We start from the raw sequence: 19,254 nt of genomic DNA, 5'->3' as shown, positions 1-19,254 counted from the left end.
GTACTGTCATATCCTGTACACCCCTTGAGGGTACATGGCAGGAATTTGATGATGATGACAATAATAAAGTCAATGAGACTTTTTTTATTCCTTGCCTCTTCTCTCCATGTGAATTTATGCACATTTTTATGTTGGAACATGGTGTTAGTAATAACCAGTCCATGTCCTGAGCAGAAATCCAACAGGTATTTGCCATTATTATTAGCTTTGCTCTTTTCTCCAAATTTTTCCAAAATATTTTTGTATGTCTCACAATCATTTCCTACTCTTCTATTTAGATCCCCAACAAGGACCAACTCTTCCTATTTCATTGTGTCAGTTGTTTTCTCTAAAGCATCAAAAAATTCCTCCATTTCTACCCCAATTCCCCATTTTAATATTTGCCCACATCACTTTACTTGAGACTGCCTGCTATTCAAGAAGGTTAGCCTCGTATTTTGTGTTGAATACTATGGCTACTCCTTCTTTTCCTTGATTCATTGCCTGAATAGAACATTTTGTATTTATTGCTCAGAAAGATCTCACCAGTTTTTGTCTTTTTTGTTTCATTCATTCCTATTATGTCGATCTGGTTCTTATCTAATTCCTCAGCTAGCTCCATTTCTTTGCCATTCAGGCTTCTTATGTTGATAGTACCAATCTTTAACTCTGGTGATGTTGAGTTGGGATGTGCTTTCAGATTTGTTACAGTAGCTGAATTTTCGCTGTTTGTCCTGGTTCCCTGGCAAAAATAACGGGACCTTGTTTAACCGGGCGACACCCTAGCCGGCATGAAATTTTGTCATGTTGTACCATCATTTTGTATATTGGTTTAAGCAATAAAAATACAATTTGGTCGGCCAAATCCCAATTTGCCAGCCCATCCTCATTCGTTCAGTATCCAGGTAGATACCCAACAGAGTGCACCACGAGAAGGTGAGGATTTGATATTAGGTTAGAAGCCCTGGTTTTTTCTCTGCATTCCTTTAAAGGTTATATGGAGGTCTCCTCTCACTTATACAGCTTTTACCCTCAAGCACCCCACGTAAACATCCTTTACCTTTTAAAATACATTTCTCTACATTGCTAATTACAATAAATAATCATTATATTTATATAATAAAACTGAAACTTATCATTTCCTTTTTGATTTAGTTTTTAAAAATCAGCTGTTGCTAAATTAAAAAAAAAAAAAAAGTAAGATAATCTGATATTGCTAAATGGCAAATATCCTGTGCTATTTATTCCTTATATTTAATTTAGATCATTTTAAAAAAATAGTCACAACTTTAATGCAATATAATTTCTGCACTGCTTTTAAACCTTCCTTTTTCTTTTCTTTTTTTCTTCTTCTTTTTTTTTTTTTTTTTTTTTTTTTTTTTTTTGTGTGTGTACAAAGTTCCTTGTGATTACAACTTATAATGGTCGTATAATGGACAAACTGGGAGATCTGCCTTGAAGAACACAAGAAATGCATCTGTCACCACAACTATGGTCATTTGGGTCTAACTGACCATGAATTTGGATACTCTGTACAAAGTCAAATGGGGAAAAAAAAAACTACTGTGGTTTTCTGCCACAGATACAAACTTGAAAGACAATTTTTTTGGAATCAGCAGCAGATTTAAAAAAAAAACAATCTTACACTTCCCAAGATCTGGGAAACATGAAGTATCAGCCCTTGCACTCAATAGCTACCCAGATGATTGCATGCCCGCTCTTAGGAGTATAGGGTTCTCGTCTAACATCTTTCACTTATTCTGTATGTGTATTACAAATTCTATATTGTATCCCAGATATCTTTCTGACAGAAAAAATATCAAGATTTTAAACCAGTGTTTATTCTTTATGCTCTTTTCTTTCCATTAAACCTAATTGAGTTTAAATTAGCACCTGCTGTAATACACATATGTGTTTCTGTTATATGTTACTATACACTTGAATCACACAAAAAAATCAGACTTTTTGGGTCAATATAGGGTAGAGTACAAAATGAGGAAAAGAGCACTCAGAATATCTAAAGCAGATGTCTGCCACATTGAAAAAAAGATTAGCTTGGCTGAAAATGCAAATAAGAAATCATGACATGTACAGCTTGATCATTAAAATTACAGTTAAAAAAAAAAAAAAAAAAAATCAGAAATTGGTCAGTCTGGAAATGAGCTGTAATTAAATTTAAAACCTTCTAAAATTGTGATAATTCTGCATATCTGCTGAATAAAGATGGCGACCATATGTAATATAATGCCAGAAAAAATCTAAAAAACATTCTTCAATCTAAAATGATAGGGTGACGAAATAAGTTGCTTTCATCAAAATTATGTAGCTTCACCCCCCCCCATACCCCCATTGATTTCACTTGGTAATTATTCCCCCCCCCCCACCACCACCACCATCAACAAAGCTAAGTTTGGTTTGAAGAACTAAGTGTAGAAAACTCCTCTCTTACACAAATATCTCTCCTGCACTCCTATCTTCTAGTCTTTTGCAGAGCCCTTGGGTACATTTTATGTTCATTTTCATTTTGACACTGAATGTTTTTGTTCATGCAGAATAGTTTCATCATTGATCATATTTGTTATCTCCAAGTCAAAGTGTTTAGCCCTGCAATAAACAAAGCAATTCAGAATGGTTTTGCTGCTTATTTTTCACCAATTATCAGTAAAAAAAACTATACTGCTTGTAAAGGGTTAACCATTACACTGACCTCCTTGTGTGCTGAAGATGATGTCAAGAGACTTTTCAGTTTGCTTCAAGGATACAGTTTATTAACTTTCTGTGATACAACACCTTCAATTTTTTTTATAACTCCCATGTCTACTGACTGCATTAAGAATGTGGTATTGGGAGGCAGAAATTCCAGGTGAATGTTTTTTCGGTCTAAATGAGAATGCACTGTACAGTTGGCAAGAGGCAACAAAACTTTCCTTGACCTCCAGAGTAGTTCCATATCTCAAGTTGATAACCATTTTGAAAAATTTCAGAAGTCTTCCATGCATTTTTGTTAACATAGTACAGAACTGGTAAACTCTGCATTCTAAGCCTATTAAATTACTAAGGCTCAATGGTTTCCCTAATAACCAACAGCTTTTGTTAATCAGTTCCTGATATATTTGAACATCATAACACACATAAACCATTGCTTTCTTTGAACCTGACAATGCTTTTTGTTTGTAGGTTCAGGGAACAGTTTCTTGTACAGGATATAACAGTCCTGTCTCATTGGCACTGTAGACATCATCTACATGGAATTTCCTGAGCAAGTTGGGACAGTTTTGTGTACTTCCATTGTTCAGCACTATCCTTCTCACCATGTACTTCTTAGAATTTTATATCATTCCCTAGCTTTCCATCAAGACAGTCATCCATTTGTTGCCTTAAAATCTTTATGACTCAGCTTATTACCTAATTCCTCTACCTAACTTTTCAGCAGTGGACCACTGATATGCACATCTTATCCAGTTACAACAGAGAATCAATGATTGAGGACCTCCTCAATGTCTGGATCTGTGTCTTTACACTTCTGTTTATAGGATTTCCCTTTATTCTTCAAGCAAAGTCCATTCTTCCCCCACTTTATCTTGCTGCTGTATCACATGTGCAACTGTAGATTTTGGAACACTAGTTATCTATGCTAGTCATCACCTTCTAGCAGGTGATGGCTAGGTGGTTGACTTTTGATTTGGTCAAGTATGTCAATTTTGTCAGCTAGTGTCAAATCTCTCCATGATATCTTGGCAAGCCTTTGAAATTTACAAAATAGTAAAACATAATTGCCAGCCTGGTTGGCCGAGTGGTTAGCGTATCTGCTCTCCAACCAAAAGGCTGCGGGTTCAGCACCAGAAGCCTGTTCAGTATTCACATTGTTCAAGGTTTTTCTGCTGTCTTTCTAGCAAAAGGCTATTCAAGGCATGTATTGCAGTGCAGGTATATTTTAAGGTGATTTGCTTTAGTCATCTATGCAGGAACTGTATAAGAAGAATGTCACCAGCAGACCAGCTTCATCTATATGTGATGCTTTGCAGTAGTGCCATCTGATTAAGACAGACTGTGCTATCTATTTTTTGCCCCTAATGTATTGTAAAATCTCTTTTGATGAAAAATAGAAATATTTTTCACCTATATCGATTTTACATGGGCCATTAAAATACATATAATTAGAAATGCATGTAACCTGTTTAATGTATAATTTTGTAATATAAGGTTAAAATAACTGAAGGTAGAACCACAAGCAGTTGTAACTAAAAAGCTCAGACAGGATTAGGCTAGTGAACCGAAGGTCAACAACAGTCTCAAAGGTCACCGGACTATGAGTTTTGTCGCCAAAAACCTACTGTAAGCTTGGGTGATAAGGGCGCTACCAGTAAATCCAGGATTTTTTTTGGATATGATATAAAAGGCAGAGATTGAGGCTTGAGGGCTTTCTCATTTTTTGTGTCTGTGACAGGCTTTTCGAGGATTTACAATCCCGCAAGCAGTAGTTTCTGGAAATCATGGGGAGTTCGCTGGCAGTATTACAAGATATCCTTCCGTGAAATTCCTTGAAGAATATACTGATCCACATGCGTGCTGATTTGTAGCAGCCGACGAAGTCCCTAACGTCGATGAAAAATGCACTAAAGTTACAAGGAAGGAATTTGAAAGATGACAACTACTGGATAGTGCCCGATTACAGCCGTTGCACAAGAAAAAGAAAGGAGCCAGCGCAATTCACCCTTAACCCTTTTGGATTCAGGACTGTACCCGATATAGAGACATGTAAATAGATTGCTTTATGTTAATAGCCTAGATTGTGTGTGCTGACGAAAGATGTTGATTCTGTTTCACTAATGGTATAATGTGTTTGAAGAGGTCAGAAAGACTAATGTCAGTTTGAATGTGTATAATAGAATACCGTAGACTTGTATAGTGTAATTTTTGCCTTATGTTAGTAGTAATGAGAGAAATGTTATGTGTTCTAAAATCCATCCATCTGTTTAATAAGTTGAGTGTAAATAATTTCTTTGTCTAACACTTTAAGTGAATTGTTCTAATGAATGTGTGGAGAAGTAGACACATGATATGTCCTATTCACTTTTGTACATAATTGTCTTATTTAGAATAAACATGTTTGGTTTTGTTAATAACTTGCCTGATCTTTGTTAGCCAGTGCAATGTCTCATAAAAAGAAATCGAACCTGTGTGACCTAAGTGAAGATACAGCCACCGCTGAGTATTTCGGAGTTGCTTGAGATAGAATTGATTTAAGAGTTATTGCACGTGTGCAGCTAAAATATTCCTTTGTATGTAAAGGAAAGATAGAAAATTCTTTTACACGATCCTTAATGGTGCAGTCGTTAAGAAAAATAAATTTTTAAGGATTAATACATTTGAATAATAGCAACATAGATTAAGGATTTGGTCCTTAAGTCTACGAGACTAGTACGTGTGAGACTATACTTTACGGCCTTGAAAAGGGGGGGTTTGACATCTAAGTAGATTACGAAAGGACTAAAGTTAAATAATAGTATAATACGTGAGTTAAGATCAGAGCATATATGCAAATTGTACAAGCTCAAGCAACCAAAAAAATTACGAACTAAGTGGGAAAACACAGAGTAAAAAATAAAGTAATAAACGTAAAAAAAAAACTAAATATTACAAATGGCATAGTTCGACATAAAGATTATAAATAACATTAACAAAAAATTTACAGTATGGTATGGCATTCTTGTAATCTTTTTTGGTTTTAATGGTATTTTTGTGGAGGATCTTGTGAACTGCTTTTTTATTGTAGCCATTTTTCATAAACATTTGGGTAATAATTTCATATTCGTTGTTCTGGGTAATAATTTCATATTCTTTGTTTAGCACCTACTCGTTGGAACAAATTGTTAGGGCTCTATGTTTGAGCAATACCATACATTAGGGGCATATCGAAAAAAAAATAAATACAATAATAAGGCAACCTTCAAACCTCCTGCAAAATTAAGAAATTTACTAAGCTCATCCAAAGATCCTCTTTCATACCTTGCCCACCCAGGAGTTTACAAAATTCAGTGAAACTGCAACTACCTTACATAGGGAAAACAGAGTTAACCATCCCAGTAAGAAAGACAAACATAAATCATCATCATTATCATGCATACCAAGAATTTAGGCCTAGTGTGGCCTGCCAGCCTTAGAAGTCATCATTGAATCTTTTAAGAGGATGTCCTGGTTTTCTTTTTCCTAATGGCTTGTACTTTAACGTTTATGTGATCAAATAGAGTATACTTTACACTTTTTCTCATAAACTTCATTCCTGCTGTTGTTGATCTTTGTCTTTTTGTTTTATTCTCCAGATTTCCCTTCCATACAATAAGACTGGCAGGGCTAATGTATTGTATACTTTAGTCTGGTTTGTTTTTGAACTAGGTTTGGTTTAAATATAGAGTTAATTACACCTGTTATTTTTAAATATTTTGCAAATTTTAGGCTTATATCTTTTTCATTTTCATATGTGATCATACATCCTAGGGTAGTTAAATGAATTCACCTGTTCTAAGATCTTGTTATCTATTACTATTTTAGTTCTTACTAGATCTTGTCATTTAAAGGCCATAGTTTTTTATTTTTCTGTTGATATCATCATACCATAATCGTTGGCTATCTCATTTAGATCTAAAATAGCTTTCTGTAAGTTATTTTCAGAATTTGTAATTATTTGGTTGTTGGCAAAAAGGAGAGTGTTTAAGTTCACAGTAGGAGAAAGTTTAATACCTTGATGGAAATTTTTATTCCATTTTATTATTTCATTTAGGTAAATATTAAAGAGTTGATGAGGGACATCCCTGTTGGACTCCTTGGTTTATCTCTCTCTCTCGTATATGATAGTTCATGATTTAATCTTATTTGTATTTGATTATTTTCATATATACTTGTGATAGCTTTTAGGATATTATTTGGTATTTGTCTTTCTTTTAATATGTTAAATAAAATGCTTCTTTTAACTTTGTCAAATGCTTTTTCAAAGTCAGTAAATGCAATATGTGTTTCTCAGTTATATTCTCTTCTTTTCTCTGTTATTAATTTTAGGCAAAAGGCTGGGTCTTATACATGATCATCCTTTTCTAAATCCATTCTGTACTTCTAAAATAAAGTTTTCAGAATATTTCATTAGTTTGCTATTTAAAATTCTGCCATATATTTTATAACAGGAATTTAGTATATTTATACCTCTATAGTTTTTAGGGTCCTCTCTATTACCTCTTTTAAAGACAGGAATCACAATTGCTTTTTTCCATTCTATTGGGGTATAATAAATTTAGTTTAATCCTTTATCCAAGTGTGAGCAAACAAAGTTTGCGCCTGAAAGTATCTTCAGGACTGGGTTAAGGTGATACAACACCAGAGAATCATAGATCAAATTTGTTTCTAATTTAGAACATGATTTATATAAAATAAGACCCAACGTATGTAAGATTTTGAAACACTTAAAAGCAGATACTAAAGAAAACATAAAATTAAACGCCGAATTGAAATTAGAAGAATTTCTATACAGAATTGTGGACAGATAAATATTTTAAAAAAGACATCTGGCAAACATTTAATGAAAAGGAAATAACTAAAGAATTAGAAATCAGCCTGAAAGAAACAAGAATAAAGGTCGAAACCGGTCTGGGTAGTGGCCCTTCCCTTAATGCATAACATTAGACATATCCGCAAGGAGATGGGTTTTTGCATTATAGGAGATACCAAGATAGGAGTGTTGGTAGCTTGCTCCACCTTTGCAACGAGTTGCCCTGGTGTTGTATCACCTTAACCCAGTCCTGAAGATACTTTCAGGCGCAAACTTTGTTTGCTCACACTTGGATAAAGGATTAAACTAAATTTATTATACTCTAACCAAGTGGAAAATAAACTTTCAACATCTTTCTCTAAATCCAGAGTAATTTATTAAAAAAGGGTGGCACACCAATTGGCAATTCCTATAGGTGGAGATGACCTGCTAATGCTTCTGCCTGATATCTCGACTTGGGCCTGGCTCCCACTGAAGAGACCTCAATAAAGGTCGAAACCGGTCTGGGTAGTGGCCCTTCCCTTAATGCATAACATTAGACATATCCGCAAGGAGATGTGTTTTGCATTATAGGAGATACCAAGATAGGAGTGTTGGTAGCTTGCTCCACCTTTGCAACGAGTTGCCCTGGTGTTATATCACCTTAACCCAGTCCTGAAGATACTTTCAGGCGCAAACTTTGTTTGCTCACACTTGGATAAAGGATTAAACTAAATTTATTATACTCTAACCAAGTGGAAAATAAACTTTCAACATTCTATTGGGGGTTACCAGTTGAATAGATTTTATTTAAAAATAATAGGAGTCTTTCTTTGAATCTTGTTCCTGCATATTTATATAGTTCTGAACCTAGCTTATCTTTTCCAGGTGATTATCCGTTTCTTGTTTCTTTCAGGCTGATTTCTAATTCTTTAGTTATTTCCTTTTCATTAAATGTTTGCCAGATGTCTTTTTTAAAATATTTATCTGTCCACAATTCTGTATAGAAATTTAGAAATTCTTCTAATTTCAATTCGGTGTTTAATTTTATGTTTTCTTTAGTATCTGCATTTAAGTGTTTCAAAATCTTACATACGTTGGGTCTTATTTTATATAAATCATGTTCTAAATTAGAAACAAATTTGATCTATGATTCTCTGTCTTTTCCTGACTTCTCTTTTAGCCGTGGCTCTTATTCTTTTATATTCTATTTCATCTTCTAATCTTTTACTGCTTAACCATTTACGATCGGCTTCTTTTTTCATTTTGATTATTTCTTTGATTTGTATCATCCCATATCTTTAGTATTTTCCTTTTATTGCATTTTTTGGTCCTTTCTAAGCTTTCATTTGCTGCTGCATTTAATATTGTTTTTATATTAAGCCATTCTATTTCTTCATTTTGTTTTATTTTATCTAGATATTGGTTACTTCTTTGTTCATATAGCCATTGTATATTTGTGTCATCTAGTAGTCTAGTTTTAAAAACATTTGTGTATATTTGTTTAAATTTTCTTTCTGTTCTTGTTACTTGTAGCCCATTTAGGTGGTAATCTTAATTTTATTTTAACGAGGAAGTGGTCACTACTTATTTCATATCCTCTGTTAACTCTAATATCTAGTGAAAATTTTGATGTCTTTTCATTTAATATAAAGTAATCTAATATTGATTTCCATCCTCTTGCTGCCCAAGTATATTTATGTATGTCTTTATGTTTATAGAAGGAATTCATTATTTTTAGGTTATTGTAAACTACAAAGTCAATCAACTTTTTACCATTCCTGTTTAGAGTATGTTCTCCATATATTCCTATATTATTATTAATTTTCATGTTTCCAATTCTTGCATTTAAGTCTCCTGCTAAAATTACATAATCATTTTTATTTATTTTATTATATATATTTTGTAGCTGATTATAAAGTTCAATATTATCCTGTTCTCTTTTTTCTTCTGGGGCATATAAACCAATTATTGTTAAGTAACCTCTATTTTTATTCTAGCTTCTATTATTCTTTCATTCCATAATTTATAATGTTTTAACTGTTTTGAAAAGGAGTTATGAGTCCAAATCATGACTCCTGCTTATGCTCTTTAGTCTCTGTCAACTCCACTGTATATCACATTAAAATTTTCAGTTCTTATGGTTCCTTTTTAATTTCTTTTTTGTTTCAGTGATTACTGCTATTTTAAAATTTCTTTCATTTAATATTTGGTGTAATTCTATTTCTTTATATGCTATTCCTCTTACATTCCAGTTTGCTATATGTATTATATTTTGCCGTTTCCATTTTCGTTTTACCTTTTCCATTCCAGGGTCATTTTCCATAGATTCATTCTGATTACATTTTTCTGTCAGCTTAAAAATAGAATTATGTTCTCCATGTCAGGTGACTAGCCTGATGATGGATCGTTCAGTGGTAGGGCTGCTATCTTAAGGCTTCTGAACTAGCCTTCTTCCAAATTTAAACCCATAGGAGGAATAGGGTATATTGAAGGGGAAACAGTAGATTATAGTAGAATAGAGTAGAATTATAGTAAAGGTTTACAGAAGGGACATAGTTATAAGGCCAGAAATGGAAAGACCCAATGGTCCTCGAGTACTCTAATAGCGTAAGAGTCATAAAATAAGAAGAGTTGGCTGGTAAGGCCTTATAGGAAAGATTAAAGCGAGTGGATAAATCCAGCTAGGGGACCATGGGATTGTCACTTCCCTTACAATCAAGATGATTGCCCCATATGGCAAACATAAATGCCACATTAAATTTCTCCACTGTGGTAGAACAGGCCTTTCAGACCATGCACTTCAAAATCAACTGGAATGGCACTCACAGAAGCCTGTGCTGTGAGATGCTGAAAAGTCATCCAAATCTAAACAAGAATGATGGATTAATAATTTCAACAATTTGGAGGACCCATCCTCAACCCATTTAACATCCAGAACCCCAAATAGAACAAAACCTTAATATCAGAGGACTATAGAAATAGTTGAATGTAGTTCTGCTATAATTTTTTTTTTCAATTATTTGTGTATTATTATATTTATGTATAAAAAGTTTATTTTATGAATTAATTTTGTATATATATATTTTATTTAATATTTTTATTTTAATTTAATTTTATTTTTTTCCACCAGAGGTCAAGCTAGAGTAAACACAAAATATTTAGATTTATCTCACTTTTGTGTAGTGTCACCTGGCTTGTGTCCTGTGCATATGTATGAGTTCCTGATGATGATGGCCTCAATACAGAGGTTGAAACATTATTTATTAGTTTTTTAATTATAAGTAAAGTAATTACTCCAACCTCCAACACATGTTTTTGTCTTCATAAGTTCTTCACTATGAATGAAAATGAAGATTTCAAGGATGCAATGGTCAGACAAACTGTAGCAAAAAACCAGGAGGCATCAGAAAACCAGGAAAAGAAAAGTAGGAGAGAGAGCAGAGAGCCTTTGTCTCTTCGGATGACTATGCTGAAAACATCAATTGAATATCCCAAAATCAATTGAATACAATAAACCCTTATGTCTGGCCTATATAAACTATGTAAAAGCATTTGATTCAGTTAAAACATCTGCAACACTAAAATCACTTGAAACCGAGGGAACTGAGAAACCATATATTGAAACACTAAAACATATTTACAACAATGCAACTTTTGTAGTTAAATTATATAAAAACAGTGAAAAGTTCCCAATATAAAAAGGCATCTGGCAAGGCGACACCATATCTCCCAAATTATTTACAGCTGCACTAGAGGAAGTCTTTAGAAGCCTTGATTGGGAAACAAAAGGAATAAACATAAATGGAGAAAGGCTGCATCATCTGAAATTTGCAGATGATATTGTCCTAATAGCAGATAATCTTGAAGATTTGGAAGAAAGGCTAAATCAGCTAAATGAAGCCTCCAAAGTAATTGGATTTAAAAATAGAGAAAAAACAAAAATAATGATGAATAAATACATAAACCATAGAACTGTCAAAGTTGAAAACCATGAAATAGAACAAGTTACTTCATATGTATATTTGGGCCAATTATCCTTTGAGGATTGCCAAAGAAAAGAGATTGAACAAAGAATTCACATTGGATGGATGGCTTATGGGAAAATGAGAGACATATTCAGAAGCGACATCCCTATGAATCTAAAAAGGAAAGCTTTCGACCAGTGCATACTTCCTGTCCTAACATATGGAGGAGAAACATGGACTTTAACGAAGCCCTAAACAAAAAGCTGAGAACAACGCACATCGCATGGAGAGAAGTATGCTAAAAAATAACATTAAGAGATAGGAAGACAAATACCTGGATAAGATCTCAAACAGGTGTCATGGATATTTTAAAATACATTAAACAGGCTAAGTGGAGATGGGCTGGCCATATTGCCAGATGCAGTGACAAGAGATGGATTAGAAAAACAACAGAGTGGAGACCAATGGATGGAGCAAGACAAAGAGGAAGACTGAGAAGAAGGTGGAAGGATGAACTGGAACAAATTGCAGGAATGAGATGGATGGGAGAGGCAGAAAACTGAGTGGTCTGGAAAATCAGGGGAGGAAATCTTTGTCCAGCAGTGGACAGAACCAAAAGGTTGAAGAAGATATATTCAGTTAAATACTGACATTTCTCTTTAGTGGATATCGGCTAATTTGATTTGTTTGATTAATTATGTTTTAATTTGGGAATCTTGGTGGAGAAAGTCTTTCAAAGAATGATGCAGGAAGACTGTATCCAAATCAAGAAAATGGGTTAATAAATTTGATGTTTGATCTTATGTTTATGATAATTTCATACTGCTTATGTGATTATAGGTATGAGGGAAGTAGTGAGATTATTATTTCTGATGTATACTACTTGCAAGGAGTGTACCAGGTCTGATAGTTAAGTACATCTCTCACTGATACTGTCAATCCTGTAGTTATTCCAATATTGGAATTTGACACTTATAGATCTTTTTAGGTTGTCAATACATATATGCACTTTCCCACCAAGATAGGATTGCTTTCATAATGTTTCATATTTCAGTTTTTCAGTCTATCATTTCTTTTTGTTCATTAAGCTTTGACCTTTTGAGATCACAAAACAGTCATCATCATCCTGTGACCACTGAGCAGCACTCCAAACCACTAAATTGCAGATCGAGCTGCTAATGTTTCATAGAGAGACACAGAAAAGATGTTTCCATCAGACAAAACATTTAAAAACATCAGAATGCTATCCATCATTTGGGAATCATTAGAAGTGATGGCTTTGATAGTGGGTATTTTTATTTCTAAATAATATTCCTTTTTCTTACCATCTGACACATTAGAATTGTTTTCATAAATGGCAGATTGCAATAAATACACAGCTGAGGAATTGTTTTCTTTCAAAATCAAAAATGCATTGATAGTTATATGCTTGCATTTGAATACATAATAAAAGCACCAAATTTATTTGTTTAGATTTTCAATCTCAAACTATTTGTTGGCCTTTAAGAAAACCTGTAACAATGCCTTTTGATAGGAGGTATAAAGATTGTGAGGTATAGTAAATATTTTTGTTTACATTTTACGAAAATCATTAAAAAAAACTTATGTATGTAGTTATTTTTAGATTTATTTTACATACAGAGCATTTTTTTTTGCTGAGTTGTAAAGTACATTTTTGACAGCAAAATCTTGCTTTCATTCATCTTTTACCCTACCATAAGTACACAAAATTTGGTATAGCTTGTTCTCTGCTGCTTATCTACAGGTGTAGTCTCTTTTTGCATCCCCAATGCATAACATTCATAATACTGATTTTGAGTCATACCAGAACCAATCTCAAAAAAGACTTACCACAATGTATAGCATTATTCATTCTCCACAAAGGGAGTGAGGTGTAGAATAAAAAGAGGAATTTTTATTATTATTATTTGTGACACCTCCAAGGAGTCTAAAGACTCATCGTGGGAGGACACCTACTGTACAACTCTCCTTCTCCACTACCACACAGAACCTCCACTACCAATCACCTACATCAACACCATCTACTGCCCACAACCACCACAGCTAGTATTTTTTGTCTGCAAATTCTGTGTGTTCTGAAGGGCTGATTTGTCTGTTTGCGGGATGAGTTTCAGGGGGGGGGGAAACCCTGCTACCTCCTTATGAGATCAGCTAACTCACCTTCAATTGAAAAAGTCCATATAAAAATTCCTCCCGTCACGACGGGAATAGAACTTAGACCTTTTCTAATCGAAGGGCGCAACGTACCGTTGTTCTTCCAATTGTGCTACAGAGGCACTTAATGTAAATTAATGTAATTAATGTAAAATCAGCTGTCCTCTCTTTGCGAATAACTTAGCAAGTTGTTCATATGCAAAGCCTTATGCTTGAGTAAAATATGAATGAAATAAGAATATAATTTCTTGTTAAATATATTTTATTTTATATAAAATAAAAAGTGAGGCCAGCACAAAACCAACTGAACGAGCAAGATCTCCTCACCATATCTGTACTGGGCACCCATTAGTATTTTAGAGTCACGCCAGTTAGAACTCAGTTAGTGTTTGCTTCTTGCTGCTTGCATGCATGCATTTGTCTCATGTGCGTTTTAAAATTCCTTAAGTGACTAAGGTGAAATATTGTCTAATAATAAAGAAATAATAATGATAGTTAAAAAAGTTAATTATTATTCCTAGATATCTGTATAAAAGCAGGAAGCTGTGATAATTGGATTGCACATAACTCTAGCAGATTATCTGCAGCGAGCTTTGGTATGCTACATAGAATTTTCTTCAAAATAAGAGTTCCTTATAACATCTTTTGCTATAGTGAAAGTTGATTGTGCATTAATTGTTTAGCTAAATAAGTAGACTGTAGAAAATCACGATTCAGAGATAAACAATAATGAAGTCAGGTGGTTACCAGAATTATGGGAATGGTAAAGCCAGAAAATCAGTGCAATAAGGTGTGACAAGGAAATTATGATCTATAGTATATCATAATGGGGAAATGCACAATTTACTAATCTCTGTCATAGAATTAAATCTCACAAATGCACAATTTTCAGCCATTCTTATGGAAGAAATCATGCAGAATGTAACTTAGAGATGAAATGGAGTTGTTGGTAAGTTCTGTGAGAAATAACAGATTAGGTTTTGCTGCAAGTGGTGGTGCACATCATTTAGGTTCGAATTGAGATCACAAATGCTAATAAACTGGTTGTAAAATTAGTTGTTTTTTTTGTGTAGATTTTTTGTGGACTGAAGTGTACAGAAAAACTCGCTTAATGCATTTAATTAATCCATCAATTAATGCACGCTAAGCGAAATCGTGTTAAGTTTATATAGTAAACAGGAGGAATAATTATAATTCATCGATAAGCGTAAATTTGGAGAAAAAAAAATTACAGTATAAGCTATATTAGAGGATAAAAATCAATTGCTTAAATTTTTATTTAACATCTAAACATTTGAATGAGGGGTGCTTAAGGGTCAAAGCTGTATAACTGAGAGGAGACCTTCACATAGCCTTTAAAGGAATGGGGAGAACTGACCAGGGCTTCTGACCTAATGTCCAATCCTCACCTTCTCGTGGTGCTGTTGTGTCCCAATTTACGATTTCTACTCTAATCTTACAATTTCCTTTTATCTATATTCTTCTAACTTCTATGCCCGAGATTTTACTAAAAACTTACACCAATATCTAAGTTATTGCTCCCTGTAGTACCCCTAATATTTGTATTTATACTGCGCCTTTTGGGATATTTAGTTTAGGATATTACATACATAAACAAGGAGAAAGAACTCAAATATATCTCAAAGTGTAACTATTGCAGTCGTGACACTTAACTCGATTCTCGACTTAAATTTTCCGCGTGACTAAGTACAATATTTTCAAGTGGTTATCAACTGCACCATTTATGTTGTCATAAATAGGGAGAAAGTCAATCTCGAATATATCTCTTAGTATTTAAATATTATTGCAGTCGTGACTCTTAATCTCTTTCCTCAACATTAAATTTCCCGCGTGATTAGGTACGATGATTTTAAGCGGTGCATTGGATTAGCAACATCAGACAACTCTTTTATCATTGAACAAAAGGTTTATTAAGTTTCTAAACATGATACAATTCAAATACTAAACTAAAATACTTAAAGACTAACATTAAATCATTACAAGCAATATGGCTATTTGTGATTATGCCGCCATACACATAAATTCACCTGATGTGAACAAATTAGATCAATTCACACTATCTGATTATTCATACTGAAGTAGATTAACAAATCATTCACTTCACTAACACATACTTGTGACATTTCAATTATTTTATACATTACATTAGGCATTCAATTCTTAGGATACGTAATTACTTAATTCACACTATTCCGTTATACCGTTATTTGCACTAACACACAATTATGTCATTTAAATATCTTGTGCAATATAATAGACATGCAAAAATACCTTAGGACTCTTAACCATTCACAAATCTTTAACACTAGTCAATCTACACATAACACATTCTATCATATACTAAAGTCCTAGTATAACTTCAACAGTTCTGTATTGGAATCTCGATACTTTTCACAGACAAATTTCTAGTTAACATAGGTTATGATTTACAGTACCTTTCTTGAGCTTTTCATGTGGGCCTTTATTCTTTTCCAAACGAACCTCTGGTATAACTTCTCGTAACTCTGGAATACTTTAACACACATATATTTGCTCTACTATCAGCAACGAGGACATCGATCTCTTTACAGCTTTCTGCTTTGCGTAGTTATCACTAGTGTTGAAACGAAGAAGATCCCTCCTTTTCTAGGACTCTATGGCAATTTTTCCTTTGCTTCCTAATCAGGAAAATGGGAATCGAAATCCTGCTCACTTTCGTTTCCGTGTTGTGACGAGGAGATATCACCCCTGTCGCCGATCAGGAAAACCCCATGAACTCCACCGGAACCAAACCCAAACTCCAAGGCCAAAAGCGACTATCCAAAAAAAAGTCCCCTCCAGGGGACTACCAACCCTTTTATAGCTGCTTCCCTAATGGCACCTTTTCTTACTTCCTTTCTCCTCCTTCTACTTGCTTTTTAATCATCGACCAATTAGGGTGGCGTTTTCTCGCCAAACGTCATTTGATCGGCAAGCCCGTTCTCAATGTTTCAATCCGGGGATCGGCCCTAAGCGATAGCTTTGCTTTTCTTGTGCTAGCCTGACTTAATCCCCTTTCAAACTTTTTCTATGAATTCTACTTAATAACTTAATCTCTCACATAACGTATTTTATGACTCACCCATTTCTACTTATTTACTTAACTCTCTCATTTTTAATCGTATTACAATATTAATCTATACTTTCCTTTGTTAGCTGCTTATTTAGTTAGAATTCCTTATTTTAAGTCATATTACAATATTAATACATTCCTTCCTTTATCAGCTACTTTAACAACAACCCTTACTTTTTATACATTTTACTGGATGCAAGAAATTTTCCATTAAATAATTCATTTTTTCATGCAGGGGTTTTAATTTATGATATTTATTCTTCATGTTACACCATGATAGCTGAGAATACTATACTCCTAAGATATCAGGTGTAACAGTGCACCTTGTTGGGTATCTACTTGGATACTGAACGAACGAGGATGGGCTGGCAATTTGGGATTTCGCCAACCAAATTGTATTCTCATTGGTTAAACCAAAATAAAAAAAATGATGGTACAATATGACAAAATTTCATGCCGGCTGGGGCGTCGCCCGGTTAAACAAGGCCCCCATTGTTTTCGCCAGGGAACCAGGGTGAACAGCGAAAAGTCAGCTACTGGAATAAATCTGAAAACAAACCCCAACTCAACATCACCAGAGTTAAAGATCGGTACTATCAATGTAAGAAGCCTGAATGGCAAAGAAATGGAGCTAGCTGAGGAATTAGATAAGTACCAAATCGACATAATAGGGGTGACTGAAACAAAAAAGACCAAAACTCGCAAGATCTTTCTGAGCAATAAATACAAAATGTTATATTCAGGCAATGACAATCAAGGAAAAGGAGTAGTCATAGTATTCAACACAAAATACGAGGCTAATCTTCTTGAATGGCAGTCAGTCTCAAGTAGAGTAATGTGGGCAAATATGAGAATGGGGAACTGGACAATGAGACTTATTTGTGCCTATGGTCCCACAGAAGGTTCTACTAAGGTAGAAGTGGAGGAATTTTTTGAGGCTTTAGAAAAAGCAACTGACACAATGAAAAATGAAAAGTTGGTCCTTGTTGGGGATCTAAATAGCAGAGTAGGAAATTATTAGATATGTGAAGAGCCAAAGGCTTCAATTCGGCAACATATAACTTGTTTAAGTTAAGGGATATTACATCCCATATAGTTTCTTAGCCGAATAAGAAACTCAAAGAGTTTCATGCCGAATATAGTAGAAACTATATAAAGTTCGGCGATTCCAAGCGTAAGCAAATACCTGGATACTGCAGCACTGATCCCAAAGGGTAGTGCAAGCTGGGGCAACTCGTAGAAGTGGAGCAAGCTCCGATCACTATTCGTGATATTTGCCCATAATGTGAACTTAGGTCGAAACCGGTCTGGGTAGTGACCTTCTCTCATAATGTGAACAAAAATACAGTTCACTAGGAGCTAAGTTCACATTATGGGCAAATATCAAGAATAGTGATCGGAGCTTGCTCCACTTCTACCACGAGTTGCCCCAGCTTGCACTACCCTCTGGGATCAGTGCTGCAGTATCCAGGTATTTGCTTACGCTTGGAATCGCCGAACTTTATATAGTTTCTACTATATTCGGCATGAAACTCTTTGAGTTTCTTATTCGGCTAAGAAACTATATGGGATGTAATATCCCTTAACTTAAACAGAGTAGGAAATGATTGTGAGACATACAAAAATATTTTGGGAAAATTTGGAGAAAAGAGCAAAGCTAATAATAATGGCAAATATCTGTTGGATTTCTGCTCAGGACATGGACTGGTTATTACTAACACCATGTTCCAACATAAAAATGTGCACAAATTCACATGGAGAGAAGAGGCTAGGAATAAGAAAAGTCTCATTGACTATGTTATTGTTGATAGTGATGTTTTCTCCCTGGTGCAGGACACCAGAGTGTACAGAGGATTTGAAATTGGAAGTGATCACTATTTAGTCTTGAGCAGGATAAAATTGAATTTGATATTGAAAAGAATAACATGTAAGAAAGTTTTGAAGCGAATAAAAGTTGAGCAACTCTCAGATGTGAACTGTAGACTAAAATACAGAAAGATTATTGAAGAAAAAATGGAAGAGTTTGAGAACAGGAATCAAACTTTGGAGATTCATTGGCAAACTCTGAAGAAAACATTGATTGATTCTGCCTGAGAGGCATGTGGTGAGGTTGTCTGTAAGGATAAAAAAATCAGAACTCCCTGGTGGACACAGGAAGTTAAAGAGGCAGTGAAGGAAAAGAAGAAAGCATACCAAAAGTTCCTGTCAAATAAGTCAGCTTGTGCTCTTAGAGAATATAGAGACAAATGCAGGAATGCTAAACACTGTGTAAAACTAGCTAAACAAAAGTCATGGGAAGACTTTGGCAATAAATACAAAATGTTATATTCAGGCAATGACAATCAGGGAAAAGGAGTAGCCATAGTATTCAACACAAAATACGAGGCTAATCTTCTTGAATGGCAGTCAGTCTCAAGTAGAGTAATGTGGGCAAATATGAGAATGGGGAACTATTTGAACGAATGAGAATATAGAAAATAAATATCAAGAAGGTGGCAAAA

General features: G+C 34.3%; 1 protein-coding gene across 3 annotated transcripts in view; it reads left to right on the top strand.

Moving 5' to 3' along the window:
* LOC150092852 (chromatin remodeling regulator CECR2-like) overlaps positions 1–19,254 on the top strand; it is a 342,076-nt gene that overhangs the window by 151,195 nt on the left and 171,627 nt on the right. For 2 of the 3 annotated variants that reach the window (XM_090414404.1, XM_090414405.1), the window contains exon 12: positions 12,940–13,019. The exons of the other annotated variant lie outside the window; for it this stretch is intronic. In XM_090414404.1, coding sequence (XP_090270530.1) covers positions 12,940–13,019 — 80 coding nt within the window. The remainder of the gene's footprint in view (positions 1–12,939; positions 13,020–19,254) is intronic. 3 annotated transcript variants of the gene reach the window in all.

The sequence above is a fragment of the Typopeltis vanoorti genome, chromosome 25, assembly GCF_054136105.1.
Source record: "Typopeltis vanoorti isolate ZY-2024b chromosome 25, IOZ_Tvanoo_1.0, whole genome shotgun sequence".
NCBI classification, from domain to species: domain Eukaryota; kingdom Metazoa; phylum Arthropoda; class Arachnida; order Uropygi; family Thelyphonidae; genus Typopeltis; species Typopeltis vanoorti.
The sequence above is the reverse complement of the archived record's forward strand: the minus strand, read 5'-3'. Positions and strand labels throughout refer to the sequence as shown.